The sequence below is a fragment of the Aethalodelphis obliquidens genome, unplaced genomic scaffold, assembly GCF_003676395.1.
Source record: "Aethalodelphis obliquidens isolate GAN/ISIS:26980383/991018 unplaced genomic scaffold, ASM367639v1 scaffold9, whole genome shotgun sequence".
Classification (NCBI taxonomy): domain Eukaryota; kingdom Metazoa; phylum Chordata; class Mammalia; order Artiodactyla; family Delphinidae; genus Aethalodelphis; species Aethalodelphis obliquidens.
The window spans coordinates 40693042-40705523 of record NW_020837953.1 but is presented as its reverse complement, the minus strand read 5'-3'; the positions used below and the strand labels follow the sequence as shown (position 1 = coordinate 40705523).

General features: G+C 37.0%; 1 protein-coding gene across 6 annotated transcripts in view; it reads left to right on the top strand.

The window, feature by feature from the left end:
• Positions 1-12482, top strand: part of SPEN (spen family transcriptional repressor) — a 93668-nt gene that overhangs the window by 66902 nt on the left and 14284 nt on the right. For 5 of the 6 annotated variants that reach the window (XM_027110048.1, XM_027110051.1, XM_027110053.1 and 2 more), the window contains 6 exons: positions 252-452; positions 4025-4176; positions 7238-7363; positions 7707-7820; positions 8943-9056; positions 10024-10124. In XM_027110048.1, the coding sequence (XP_026965849.1) occupies positions 252-452; positions 4025-4176; positions 7238-7363; positions 7707-7820; positions 8943-9056; positions 10024-10124 (808 nt within the window). The remainder of the gene's footprint in view (positions 1-251; positions 453-4024; positions 4177-7237; positions 7364-7706; positions 7821-8942; positions 9057-10023; positions 10125-12482) is intronic. The other variant, XM_027110049.1, reaches the window with a different exon arrangement.

Here is a 12482-nt window from a genome sequence, read left to right as displayed (position 1 = left end):
ATAAGGGTATTTTCCTGTGTAAGCATGATATCATTCTTACCTAACAAATAACTAGTAATATCTTCTAACCCCCGGTTTATTTTCAGAATTGTACGATAGTCTCTAAAATTCATTTTTAGAGTTATTTTATTTGAAAAAGTAAAGTTTTAATGCTAATTAGGTCAAAAATCAGACTAAAGATTTAGTAGCTTACACTTCGAGTTGTAACTAAATTAGAAAAATAAGCAACTTGTTTTTGTTTGGGGATTTAGATACAAGTCTCAAAGATGGCCTTTTCCATGAATTTAAGAAATTTGGAAAGGTGACTTCAGTGCAGATACATGGAACTTCAGAAGAAAGGTATGGTCTGGTATTCTTCCGGCAGCAGGAGGACCAAGAAAAAGCATTGACTGCATCAAAAGGAAAACTTTTCTTTGGCATGCAGATTGAAGTAACAGCATGGATAGGGCCAGGTAAGAGACAAGGAAGCTGAGTTTTAGTGTAATTTTTATTCCATTATATGAAAGGGCCACATGTTATCCTCAATGTGGACAGTATTCCAGCTCTGTTTATTTTATTTTATTTTTTTTTAACAATTTAAATTTATTTATTTTGGGCTGTGTTGGGTCTTCGTTTCTGTGTGAGGGCTTTCTCTAGTTGTGGCAAGCGGGGGCCACTCTTCATCGCGGTGCGCGGGCCTCTCACTATCGCAGCCTCTCTTGTTGCGGAGCACAGGCTCCAGATGCGCAGGCTCAGTAGTTGTGGTTCTCGGGCCTAGTTGCTCTGCGGCACGTGGGATCTTCCCAGACCAGGGCTCGAACCCATGTCCTCTGCATTAGCAGGCAGATTCTCAACCACTGCGCCACCAGGGAAGCCCCCAAGCTCTGTTTTTTAAAACATACCTTCGGTGTCTTCTGTTTTAAAGAGTGGTTGCATTTTGTCATTCAACTTAATAAAATAGGTTGTTTTGGCTAGGAAGGGTTAAAGATTCTTCTGTTTCTGTTAGAGAGCATGCTAACTTTTAAGAGTCGTGAAAGGCAAAGTATAGTCCGTTGTTGAATCCTGCTTTCCCAAAAGGATTGAGTTGATTGAGATAAGGTGATAGTTCCGAGGAGAATGACAACAGAATTATTCTGAATTAGAAAACAGACTATATCAATTTGAGGGACTAGTTAGACCAGTTTTCTTTCCATTATGCCCAGCACAAATTGGATCTGTTATTCTAGCTTCCATGGCCTTGAAAGGTAGTGGCAGAGTGGCAGGACTAAGTCTTTTGAGTGCAACCCGTTGAAAATTTCAAGGGGACATTTTATTGTTTGAACCTACCTGTAAGACCTATCTATTCTAAGGCAGGAAGTCTTGTCAGGCATGACTTGGGTCAGTGTTTTTCCTGTTTCAGAACCACTTGCAGTGCTTGTTTAGAATACAGACTCTTTGATCATACCGCAGCTTACTGGTTTAGAATTTGCATGCTCAAGTTTTAAAAACCCCTGATTTACTTGTGAGTAAATCTGTAGAAGAATGAATAGAAATGTTAAAATTATGCATTCACATTAAGTGTGTGGGACAGTTGAACTTTAAGACTAAAACTTTGAGTGGAATTTATAGGGTAAACATAGCCCATTTTCTTGGAATATTCATTTTATGTGACAATTAAGAGGAAAAAAATAGAATTTCCCTGGTAAGAATGTGTCATTTGTATATTAAAACAGGCACAGTCAGGGTTGTTAGAGTGAAGGCTATAAAGTGTGCATAATTTTATGATAAAACACAGGAATTCAAAGACATACTATTTTTTCAAAGGAATTATAAGTTATGCCTTCACATTCCCTCCTCCGCAAAGTTTGAGATGTACTGCCCTAACTTGTACTGGGCTAAGAGCAACTCAGGAGTTCTTATTTAACACAATTGGAACAGGTCAGAACTGACTTTGAGGAATAATATTTAGAATGTCATATCATCTCTGTAAGTTTTTAGAGCCATATATAATTATTAACTAGTGAGGATCTAACTCAGGGGCATTATCAATAGGTGACTTTCTAATCTCCAAGTAGTGGGCTTAGCTTGAGATATTTATTGTAAAAAAAAAAAATCATTTTACCTAATTAGTTAGCACCCAGGATGTTAATTGGGGCTTTTTAACCACCTGCCACTGAAGATGTTGAGAAGTTTGATTGGTTCAAGCATCGGAGAGCTGAAGGTACTTTTTCCAGATGGGACAGCATTGAAACACCAGTTTAAATGGGATATTTGAAAGCTGAGTAGGGACACTTGGTTGGAATTACGCTGTTGGATGGTTGTCATAAATGTTTTATATTGAAATGTATGGAGCTGATTGCTTCCTTAGGTCAAGGACGTCTTGGAATTAAAAAGATCCAAATCCAAGAAACCTAACTCTGTAGACAGACCTCTGGTGGCTTCTAAGATTGTGCTTTTGTACTCCTATGCACAGCATTACAATCCCCTAAACATGAAATTGCAGGATAAAACAGTCTTTTCAATGATGTGTAGGACAGTAAGACTTAAAACTGGTCATGAAGGTTGAATAGATTACATGTGGAAAAGACACTCCCTCCCTGCCCCCAACTGAATTTCTGATTTTGAAATTTTAAGTGAGCTATTTGGTAGAAATGAATTCATTACAGATTTTAATGGTTGCAAATCATGCTTTATCCTTCTGATTCTGCTTTTTTTTTTTTTATTCTACGCCACGTGGCTTGCAGGATGTCAGTTCCCCAGCCAGGGATTGAACATGGGCCATGGCATTGAAAGCCCAGAATCCTAACTGCTAGGCCACCAGGGAACTCCCCTGATTCTGCCTTTTGAAGTACAAACCTCAAGATGTGCCTGAATTATTTTTTTCTTTTTCTCCTTTTAAATGAAATATTCCTAAGTATGTGCCCTCTGTTAGTTACATAATTTTAAGAAGACCTAGTTGAGCTTAAAATGAGATATACCCCTGTGAAATAAGATGAAAATGTAGAGATAGGTGTATGAGTGCTGGACAGTTTCTGGGTCCACCTGACTGAAAAAGTATGTACTCTCTGGTGACACAGGTAAGATTAAGCTGAGCTGCCATTATCAAACTGGAATCAGGAGTGAGATGTGTTCTGGCTGAGTTCACCCAACATCTCAGAAGTTGAGTCTTTTTAATACCGGTGTTGTCATTGACATTATCAGTAATGTTTCAGTGGCTGGCACTAAACACTTTGATTTAGTCAGGTTGATCAAATACTAACTTTTTGGGATGGGTTTGTTTTACATTAAAAAAGAGAGCGAGAACATACAGGCTGTATTATAATTACTATCCAGAAAACGTTGAATGTCCCTGCCCTAGACGAAGTTAATAAATGGAGCTTCAGAGAAAGCCTGTGATTGAATTAGACGTTGAACCAGGGCTTTTGATCATAAGAAGTAGAAACCTTAAGAGTCATTTAGTCTCTTTCTGTTTGTCATTGGGTACCATGCAACACCAAAAGAAGATATTTCATAAGCGTTACTTCAGTCAGTTTTCATACAAGTATTATTCTTGTATTTAAAAATTGCTGCATTTAGACAGTTGGGTATGGCAAACATAAAATGCTAACTGTTTTATAAAATGTTGAAATGTAAATTAAATAATGAAGCTGGACTATTTTTAGCTGAATTTTATGTTTATTTCAGATTATAGTTTTATACTGCACATTCAGAGCCTGCCACATAATTTTGGAACCTAAGATTAGGCTCAAATATTACTATTTTTTGCTGGGGATTAAAACCTATTTCTGTATTAGTGATTATTTTTTAAAACAAATCAACTTAGATTGAAATTCAGTCTTCTTTTCTATTTTAAAGATCAGGGTGTTAACTTTCTCTTAATTTTTTGGACAAGTTTCTCTAGCCTCTGTATTCTTCTTTTGATTTGGAGCTGTTTCTGATGGTGTGTATAATTTTTCAGATTATATGAGAATTAATCCCAATATTTCAGAGATCTGATTTTTTAAAGTAGATTTTCCCACGTTATATGAATATATTAAAACACTCTCTGTCCCCATCCCACTTACAGAAACAGAAAGTGAAAATGAATTTCGCCCTTTGGATGAAAGGATAGATGAATTTCACCCCAAAGCAACAAGAACTCTCTTTATTGGTAACCTTGAAAAAACCACTACTTATCATGATCTTCGCAACATCTTCCAACGCTTTGGAGAAATTGTGGTATGTTTTGTTTTGTTTTGTTTTTACAATAAAAACAGTGTTAGATCTTTGTCAAAAAACATAAAGCATAGCAGAGATTATATTTGGAAAAACGATACTTAGATGGTGTAATGAATATTTTTCCCATTTGCCCTATGTGGTTTATTTTTTTTAAACATTTTTTTATTGGAGTATAATTGCTTTACAATGGTGTGTTAGTTTCTGCTTTATAACAAAGTGAATCAGTTATACATATACATATATCCCCATATCTCTTCCCTCTTGCATCTCCCGCCCTATGTGTTTTTAACTGCTGCTAAAAGATGATCTGGCAAAACCCAGCAGGGACTGCTTTATGTGTGTATGTAAAAATATGTAATTGTCTGTATTTTGTTTACATATATATTTTCCTTTCCACTTTTCTTATCTTTGTCCATCTGGTGCTGTTTTAATGCCATCTCTAGTCCTGTGGGTTGAAAGGAAAATCTGGAAGAGAAAACGTGTTTGTAAGAAAGAAGCAGCAGATTAGTGTATGATTATTTTTATCACAATGCACATCAGAAGTACCTTGGGGATTACTAGAATGTGGATAGCATGCTGGAAACTCAGTTCTATTTTGAAATTCTAATTAGAATCATTTTTCAAATTATGCAAGTAATTGTTAGATTTAGGGATAGAAAGATTTTTCTATTCCCCATGACTTAAAACTTGAGTCATATTATAGTGAAAATAGTTTGGTTGCAGCTTTGTACCCTTAGGATATACTATTTTGTTTTGTGTTTGAAAAACAGGGAAATACTTCTGTTTTCCTAGATTTTCTCTATATTAATAACAGTGAAGAAAGTACTCTAGTATATTTGGACTTTGGAGAGTAAAAAAATGTTTTGGATAGAAACAGCTATTGTTAATCTTTTAAGGGTGTGTGTGATGTCCATTTATCCATCTGTATTTATACACTAATGCTCTAAACAAAAGATTCTTAATTTTTTAAATGACATAATCTAGTCCTGTGAGTAAAACATTACTTGTGCTTGTGGCTGAGCTAAACCTCATCTTTAGGGGCTTGAGGCAAGAGATTGGAGTGGTTGGTAGAAGTGAAGAAAAAGAAGAGAAGCTGTATATTTAGATACACCAGCAAAACATTCATCTTTCTTTTTCAACTATTTCGACTTTTCTCAGTTTCGTATTTTTGTGAGGGTAGTGTATACTCTTTTTTTAATTTAAAGTCATTTATTTTATTTATTTTATTTTTGGCTGCACTGGGTCTTTGTTGCTGCATGCGGGCTTTCTCTAGTTGCAGCGAGCGGGGGCTGCTCTTCGTTGTGGTGCGCGGGCTTCTCATTGCGGTGCCTTCTCTTGTTGTGGAGCACAGGCTCTAGGCATGCAGGCTTCAGTAGTTGTGGCTTGCGGGCTCTAGAGTGCAGGCTCAGTAGTTGTGGCTCACGGGCTTAGTTGCTCCGCGGCATGTGGGATCTTTGCGGACCAGGGCTCGAACCCGTGTCCCCTGCATTGGCAGGCAGATTCTTAGCCACTGCGCCACTAGGGAAGCCCAGAGGGTAGTGTATACTCTTAATTTCAGCTCTACTGCCTACCTGGATGAGTGACTAGATGCTCAATTACCTATCTGGGCTCCAGCTTCTTCTGTCTTTATACCACGATCTGTTATTTAATTTGCTGTTTGGCATTCATGAGGCTTTGAATTGATAAAACTTTCAAACATACTTTTATTGAATGTAGCTGCTACTATAAATATTGGAGGAGTATAAAAGTTGTATTTGGGCACATGGATACATTTTCATCACCAGGGTTACTAAAAATGGGATGATTATTGTGTTTTAAGAGCTATGCTTATCAATAAGGTGGACATGTCAGTACTCTGTTTGAAAACTGTTATCTTACCATGTTTGCAATTGCTCATGATTGTCACTGTTTTAATGACATACAGTCTTTGAGAACATGGTCTTCTACTTACCGATAACGGATCATGCTATAGCCGGAAGCACCTATTTAGTGAATCTACCCACCAGTATTCCTTTGAAACATTTCTCTTTAAGTAGAGCTATCCTGGGTTATTACATTCTACATAATGATGAAAACAGCTTCTGTTTACCATTACTTAGAAAAATTTTGAGTGTAAATTATTGCTTTTTTTTTTTTAAAGACCCATCGAACAGCTCTTTAAATGCATTACTCATTTTGCTCTGTTTCAGGTTTTGATTATTGGCTTGTGACCCTTAAGGAGGCTTAGATAATCACAATACATAATCTGCACTATATGGCCCAGCTCATTATTGTTTAAGTACAAGTTTTGCCATCCAGGTGTCTGGTTTCTCTGGACCATTTTCCTGTGTAAGCCAGGTTTTTTCACTACCTCCTTTTAATAGGCAGGACCGGAGTGTCAGATGTGACTACAGGTTTTGAGCATTCCAAAGAGATGGGGTATTCCTTTATAGAGTGTTTCTTTAATCCAGGGATGGTGTTCTAATGCATCTTCACGGAGTAGTTCAGGTATTTATATAATCCATTCATTCTGGTTATGAGAGATTATTACCACATTTATCATCACCAGGTTTGATTCAGTTAGATATACTGATAGAATGAGTCTTCTAATTTAGGATTGCGTATTTTAAATCACTTTTTGAAAACTTGATTTCTTTATCATTCTTACTCTTCTCAGATACTGTATTTTAAATGGCTTACCCCAATAAGGATTTTAGATATTGCAGAAGAGAACTGTTTCTTAGATTTTCATTAAATAGGCTGCTTTTTTTTCTTCTCATAAATGTCTCTTAACACAGGTGTTGTGGATTTAAAATTTTGAGTTTTGAGTTGCACTGCAGTTGCTCTTCTGCAGAGAGCTTCACATGAGAAGGATTTCATGGTTTGTGACTACAAATGCTGTGTTGAATAGTTTTTTAGGCTGTTAATTTACAGTTGCATTAAGATGTATAATTGTAACTAGGAAAATGATTTGGGGGAATATGACTATTTTGAGAAATGTAGCTCATATGGACTTGGTTTATTCTGATTTATTTTTTTATTGGCATATCACTAAGTGGTATCCATCCATTGGCTTTTTCAGGATATTGATATTAAGAAAGTAAATGGAGTTCCTCAGTATGCGTTCTTGCAATACTGTGATATTGCCAGCGTTTGTAAGGCTATTAAGAAGATGGATGGGGAATACCTTGGAAATAATCGTCTCAAGGTAAAGGAATTTACATAAGTTATTGTACTGTTAATAGTCGCTGCGTTTTAAGATTTGGAGTTTTCTGTTCATATGTCTGATTATTTAAAATTGTAGTAGTACAGTTAGATAACCATGAAGGTGATAAACCTCTTCGTATCCTTATCCTGTTATACTGTAATCTGAGTTAATCCTCGCTTAGCCAGGCAGGATAATTTTTGTGTCAGTTTCTGTTTGATTTTAACCTGATGGTTCCCACTTGGTGTTGGTTTGATAAGATTCCTACAGAAGACAAGTTTTCTCAGAATTTTGTTGTTGAATAATTGGTGATTTAACTAATAGAAATTTTGCCTTTTGTATTCAGCTGGGTTTTGGAAAGAGCATGCCTACAAACTGTGTGTGGTTAGATGGGCTTTCTTCAAACGTATCGGATCAATATTTAACACGACATTTCTGCCGATATGGGCCTGTGGTGAAGGTAGGTGGGAGGTTTGGTTGTGTGGTTTAAAGTTACTCCTGACTCCCTTTTTTTGGTATTCTGTCCTTTCAGTCCCAGTTTCTAGTACTGACTTTTTCTTTTCTTTAGTAACTCATACATTAAAATTCTCTTTTCCAAAATTGGGTTTAGAAGAGCATTTGCATCTATTAGCTTATGATATGAGTATTTTGAGAAACTATCTAGAACCCGCCAAAATGATTAATTTTGGAACTAATCTGCATAATACTGTTAAATAGAATATTTCTTAGGGATTTCTGTAACTTTATCTCACATTAAGATTAGACAGCCTAATTATATAATTACTCACATTCACACTAATATGTAATTAGACTTGATTTTTTTTTAAACCATGATGACTTTAAAGGGACACACAACAGAATACTCATCTAACCAATGTTTGTTATGTAACACATTCACAAACATAACAGGAACAGGGTCTCTGGACCCCATTCCATTATGTGAAGGTAAAGATTTTAACTTCTTGAAAGCAGATTTACACTGTGGTAGGTATGTTGCATAACTTTGACATTTCTTTAAATGTAGCTTTTGTTGTTTGAAGAAGCACATCTTAAAGACTATTAGTATAAATAAAAAATCTAAAAGCTTTAAGACAGTGCTGCTTATGACCAAAATTCATTGCAACTTACTATTTTTTTCTTATTTTTCCTTTGCTATAGTGTAGTTTTTTCTTTTTTTTTCTTTTTTTTGCTGAAGTACAGTGGATGTACAATATGAAATTTATGTTGATTCAGTACTCTTTACTTTTTCCCCCCTTTTTCAGGGGTGTTGTTTTTTTGAGCCAACATGAGTCAGTCAACATAAAATAAAGAAATAAAGTAAAATAAAGTAAATACAGAAAAACAAAGTAAAGGCATAATATACCTCAAGCCACAATATCCATGGTTCTAAATGGTCCCTACGACATTTTGTTGTGTTTTCATATAACATGCATCATCGGAAAAGCCTGAAATTTTTTCTAGAATAAAAAAACATATATATTTTTTCTTAGCAGTGTCATTGTGATTTAGAATTTTGTTGGGACTGACACTAAGTCTAGTGGATGAGCCTCTTGTTTTTTTTTGTCGTCGTTTTTTTTTACAGGTGGTGTTTGACCGCTTAAAAGGCATGGCCCTGGTTCTCTACAATGAAATTGAATATGCACAAGCAGCTGTAAAAGAGACCAAGGGGAGGAAAATCGGTGGGAATAAAATTAAGGTGTGCAGAATGACTTCAAACAGAAGCAAAACAAAATCGTGTTCAGATCCCAGCCTCTTAGTAATTGGCATTTTGTTGGTTTACAGGACATGCAGTATATACGGCCTCAGTTTCTAGGGGCGATGTTACATTCTTTATATCTGGCTAGCTACTTGAGGGCACAGTGTCTTTTAAACCATTAGCCACAGAACCTTCCCTAAAAATCCTCTCATTCGAGGATGTGTGCTTCTCTACGCCCCAGGTACCTGATGCTCACTTGTGTGCTTTTAGTGCAGGCTGGCCCACAGTCACCTGTGGGTTTCTGCACACCCAGGAGCTCCAGGTATCAGTCCAGCTTCTTGAACGATCCTCTCTTCATCTTCTTTCCTCCTCTCCTAAAGAGTGGGTAACCACTGAAAGCACGATTATTTGTCCGGTGTTTTTGTTTAGAAACTTCTGTTTATGATAGTTTGAAGGAATTTTTGCACTTAATAACTATGACAGTTAGATTGAAATCAGTCTTTTCGAAATAAGATATTGATAGATGGTGGGTATCATGCTTTAAGTGACTCTGAGTCCTGGCTGTGAGTAAAGTTCAAATGTTCTTCCATATTTTGTGTTCTAACTGTGGTTCCAGCAAATTATGCACAGTAGATTACTGGATTTAGTTGGTCTGATTATTTAATTGACAACCTAGAATCATGATAGGTATGTTTCAGTTTTCCACATTGCTTTTTCCACTCCTCAGGATTGGGTTCTAGAACTTTAAATTGTAATTCTTTATCAAGATTTGTGTAGAATTTGAGAGGGATTTCAGGTTAAAAAAATACAGTTTTAGTTATGAGGACTGTTTCACTTAGATAAGTTACTTTTTCTTGAAATTTATCCAGAAGGCTATGTTGGGAAGAATTTTTCAAATTTGGTAACACTTTCCATCATTAAAATCTGAAACTTGGATTAAACACGCAGTATTCTTTTTTTTTTAAAGGTGGATTTTGCAAATCGGGAAAGTCAGCTGGCATTTTATCACTGTATGGAAAAATCTGGTCAAGATATCAGAGACTTCTATGAAATGTTAGCAGAAAGAAGGTATGTATTTTAAACCTACCATAGCTTGAATTTTAAAATTTCTAATACGTAAAATTTAGATGGGATTAAATTTTGTTTTTTACCCCTTATTGCTACTCTCATTCCCCCCAAACTTATCCCTTTTATCCCCACATACAGAAAGAAACACATAAAAAACACATAAAGGGACTTCCCTGGTGGTCCAGTGGGTAAGAATCCGCCTTCCAACGCAGGGGACACCGGTTCGATCCCTGGTCTGGGAACTAAGATCCCACATGCCGTGGGTCAGCTAAGCCTGCGTGCCGCAACTACTGAGCCTGCATCCTCTGGAGCCTGCGTGCCACAATGAAAGATCCCGCATGCCGCAACTAAGACCTGACGCAGCTGAATAAATAAATATTTTTAAGAAACAAAACAAAAACAAACACACATAAAAACTGATTTTTATGGATCCAGTTTTCATGTAGCTCATGGGAGTTGGGGTATTTTCTCCCTGAGAATACTCATTAAAAGAGTTACTGTTTTCCAGATTATAACTATGTACAAATCATTTTGCCTTACAGTTTTAAATTAAATATAACTTGTTGAAATGCATTGTAAACTTTTTTTTTTTAATTTATTTTTGGCTTTGTTGGGTCTTCATTGCTGTGCGGGCTTTCTCTAGTTGGGGCGAGCAGGGGCTACTCTTCATTGCGGTGCACAGGCGTCTCATTGTGGTGGCTTCTCGTTGCAGAGCACAGGCTCTAGGCACGTGGGCTTCAGTAGTTGTGGCACATGGGCTTAGTAGTTGTGGCTCGCGGGCTCTAGAGTGCAGGCTCAGTAGTTGTGGCACACAGGCTTAGTTGCTCCGTGGCATGTGGGATCTTCCCGGACCAGGGCTCAAACCCGTGTCCCCTGCTTTGGCAGGCGGATTCTTAACCACTGTGCCACCAGGGAAGCCCCGCATTGTAAACTATTAAATGCCCTGTGAATTTAGTAGTGACAACATCCAGGTTGTCACCACGCATGAGCTCATAGAATTAATTTAAAAAAACAAACTTTCAAAAGACTGTCAAGAGCTTTGTTTTAAATTCAGATCTCTTAAATTTGTGAATCAGTAAGCCAAAGCTGATATAAATTGGTAAGTTTAGCTGTGTAAAAAGTAAACCTTGGGAATTTCTTGGCGGTCCAGTGGTTAGGACTGGGTGATTTCACTGCCGTGGGCCTGGGTTCAATCCCTGGTCAGGGAACTAAGATCCCGCAAGCCATGAGGCACGACCAAAAAAAAAGAAAAGAAAAGTATACCTTACTTCTCCTTGTTAATGTTTTCAGTCATGGGACTGTAGTATTTTTTTCTGCAGCTTGTGGGAACATTTCACAATCGTTTAAGGTCTCACAGTCTGAATCAGGCTGTCTCCGTTAGCTTAAAAATTGCCCCAGAACTGATGATTGATTCTTTTTTAGACTAAATATATTAAAACACCCTAACAGTGTCACCAGGTTCTTCAGTAGCTGATCACATTTGAAAATGGAAACTATCATCCCTATGATGAACCTGTTTGTCCAAACATGCCTCTGATTAAGTCTCCTGGAATGTTACTGCTAGGTCTCCACCCCTTCAGATGTGTGTTAGACAAAAGACCGTTTGACAAATGCCTTTAGACACTCAAGTTCAAGTATAAAAGGGCTTTATGACCAGGATGAGGCAAAATCCTGATCGTGCTCCCAGAAACCTGTTGAATGCATTCCCTTTTTACTACCTCTTCTTGCCACTTCATTTTTGTTTAAATCATAGAAGATATGTATTTCTTTTTCATTTCCTCATGGAGTATAGTGTAATGGTCATTGAATACTTGAGAGGTTTTTTAATGAAAAATGTCCCCTACAGCCAAATTTCCAAAAGGTTGAACTTCTAAGGTTTCGATGGTTTTTCACTAGTGGATTGGAATCCACATTCTAAATTTCTCTCTCTCTCCCTCTCTCTCTCCCTCTGTGTGTGTGTGTGTGTGTGTGTGTGTGTGTGTGTATGTATGTGTGTGTGTGAGAGAGAGAGAGAGAGAGAGAGAATGAACATATGTAAGAGAACGTAGGTGTCTGTGGGGAGGGTTCTCCATCTTGGTGGCCCTCATCCCCCACCGCAGCAGTCGGAAGTCATTGTTAATACTTTAAGTGCTTATAGGAATTCGTACCTATAAGTGAGTGAAAAGTGTGTTGATGGTCTAGTGGCACTTAAGACATAAAAATTCCATTAAAATTCTCTGTGTGCACATTAAATATTTTTCAAAGAATGGTATCTTGTGAGGGCTGGATAATGTTGTGTGGGTGTTAATTTTTGTATATTATCACTTAAATTCACTCACTTTACTGATGATCTGGCTCTGGCTTTGTTCTTTGGTTCTT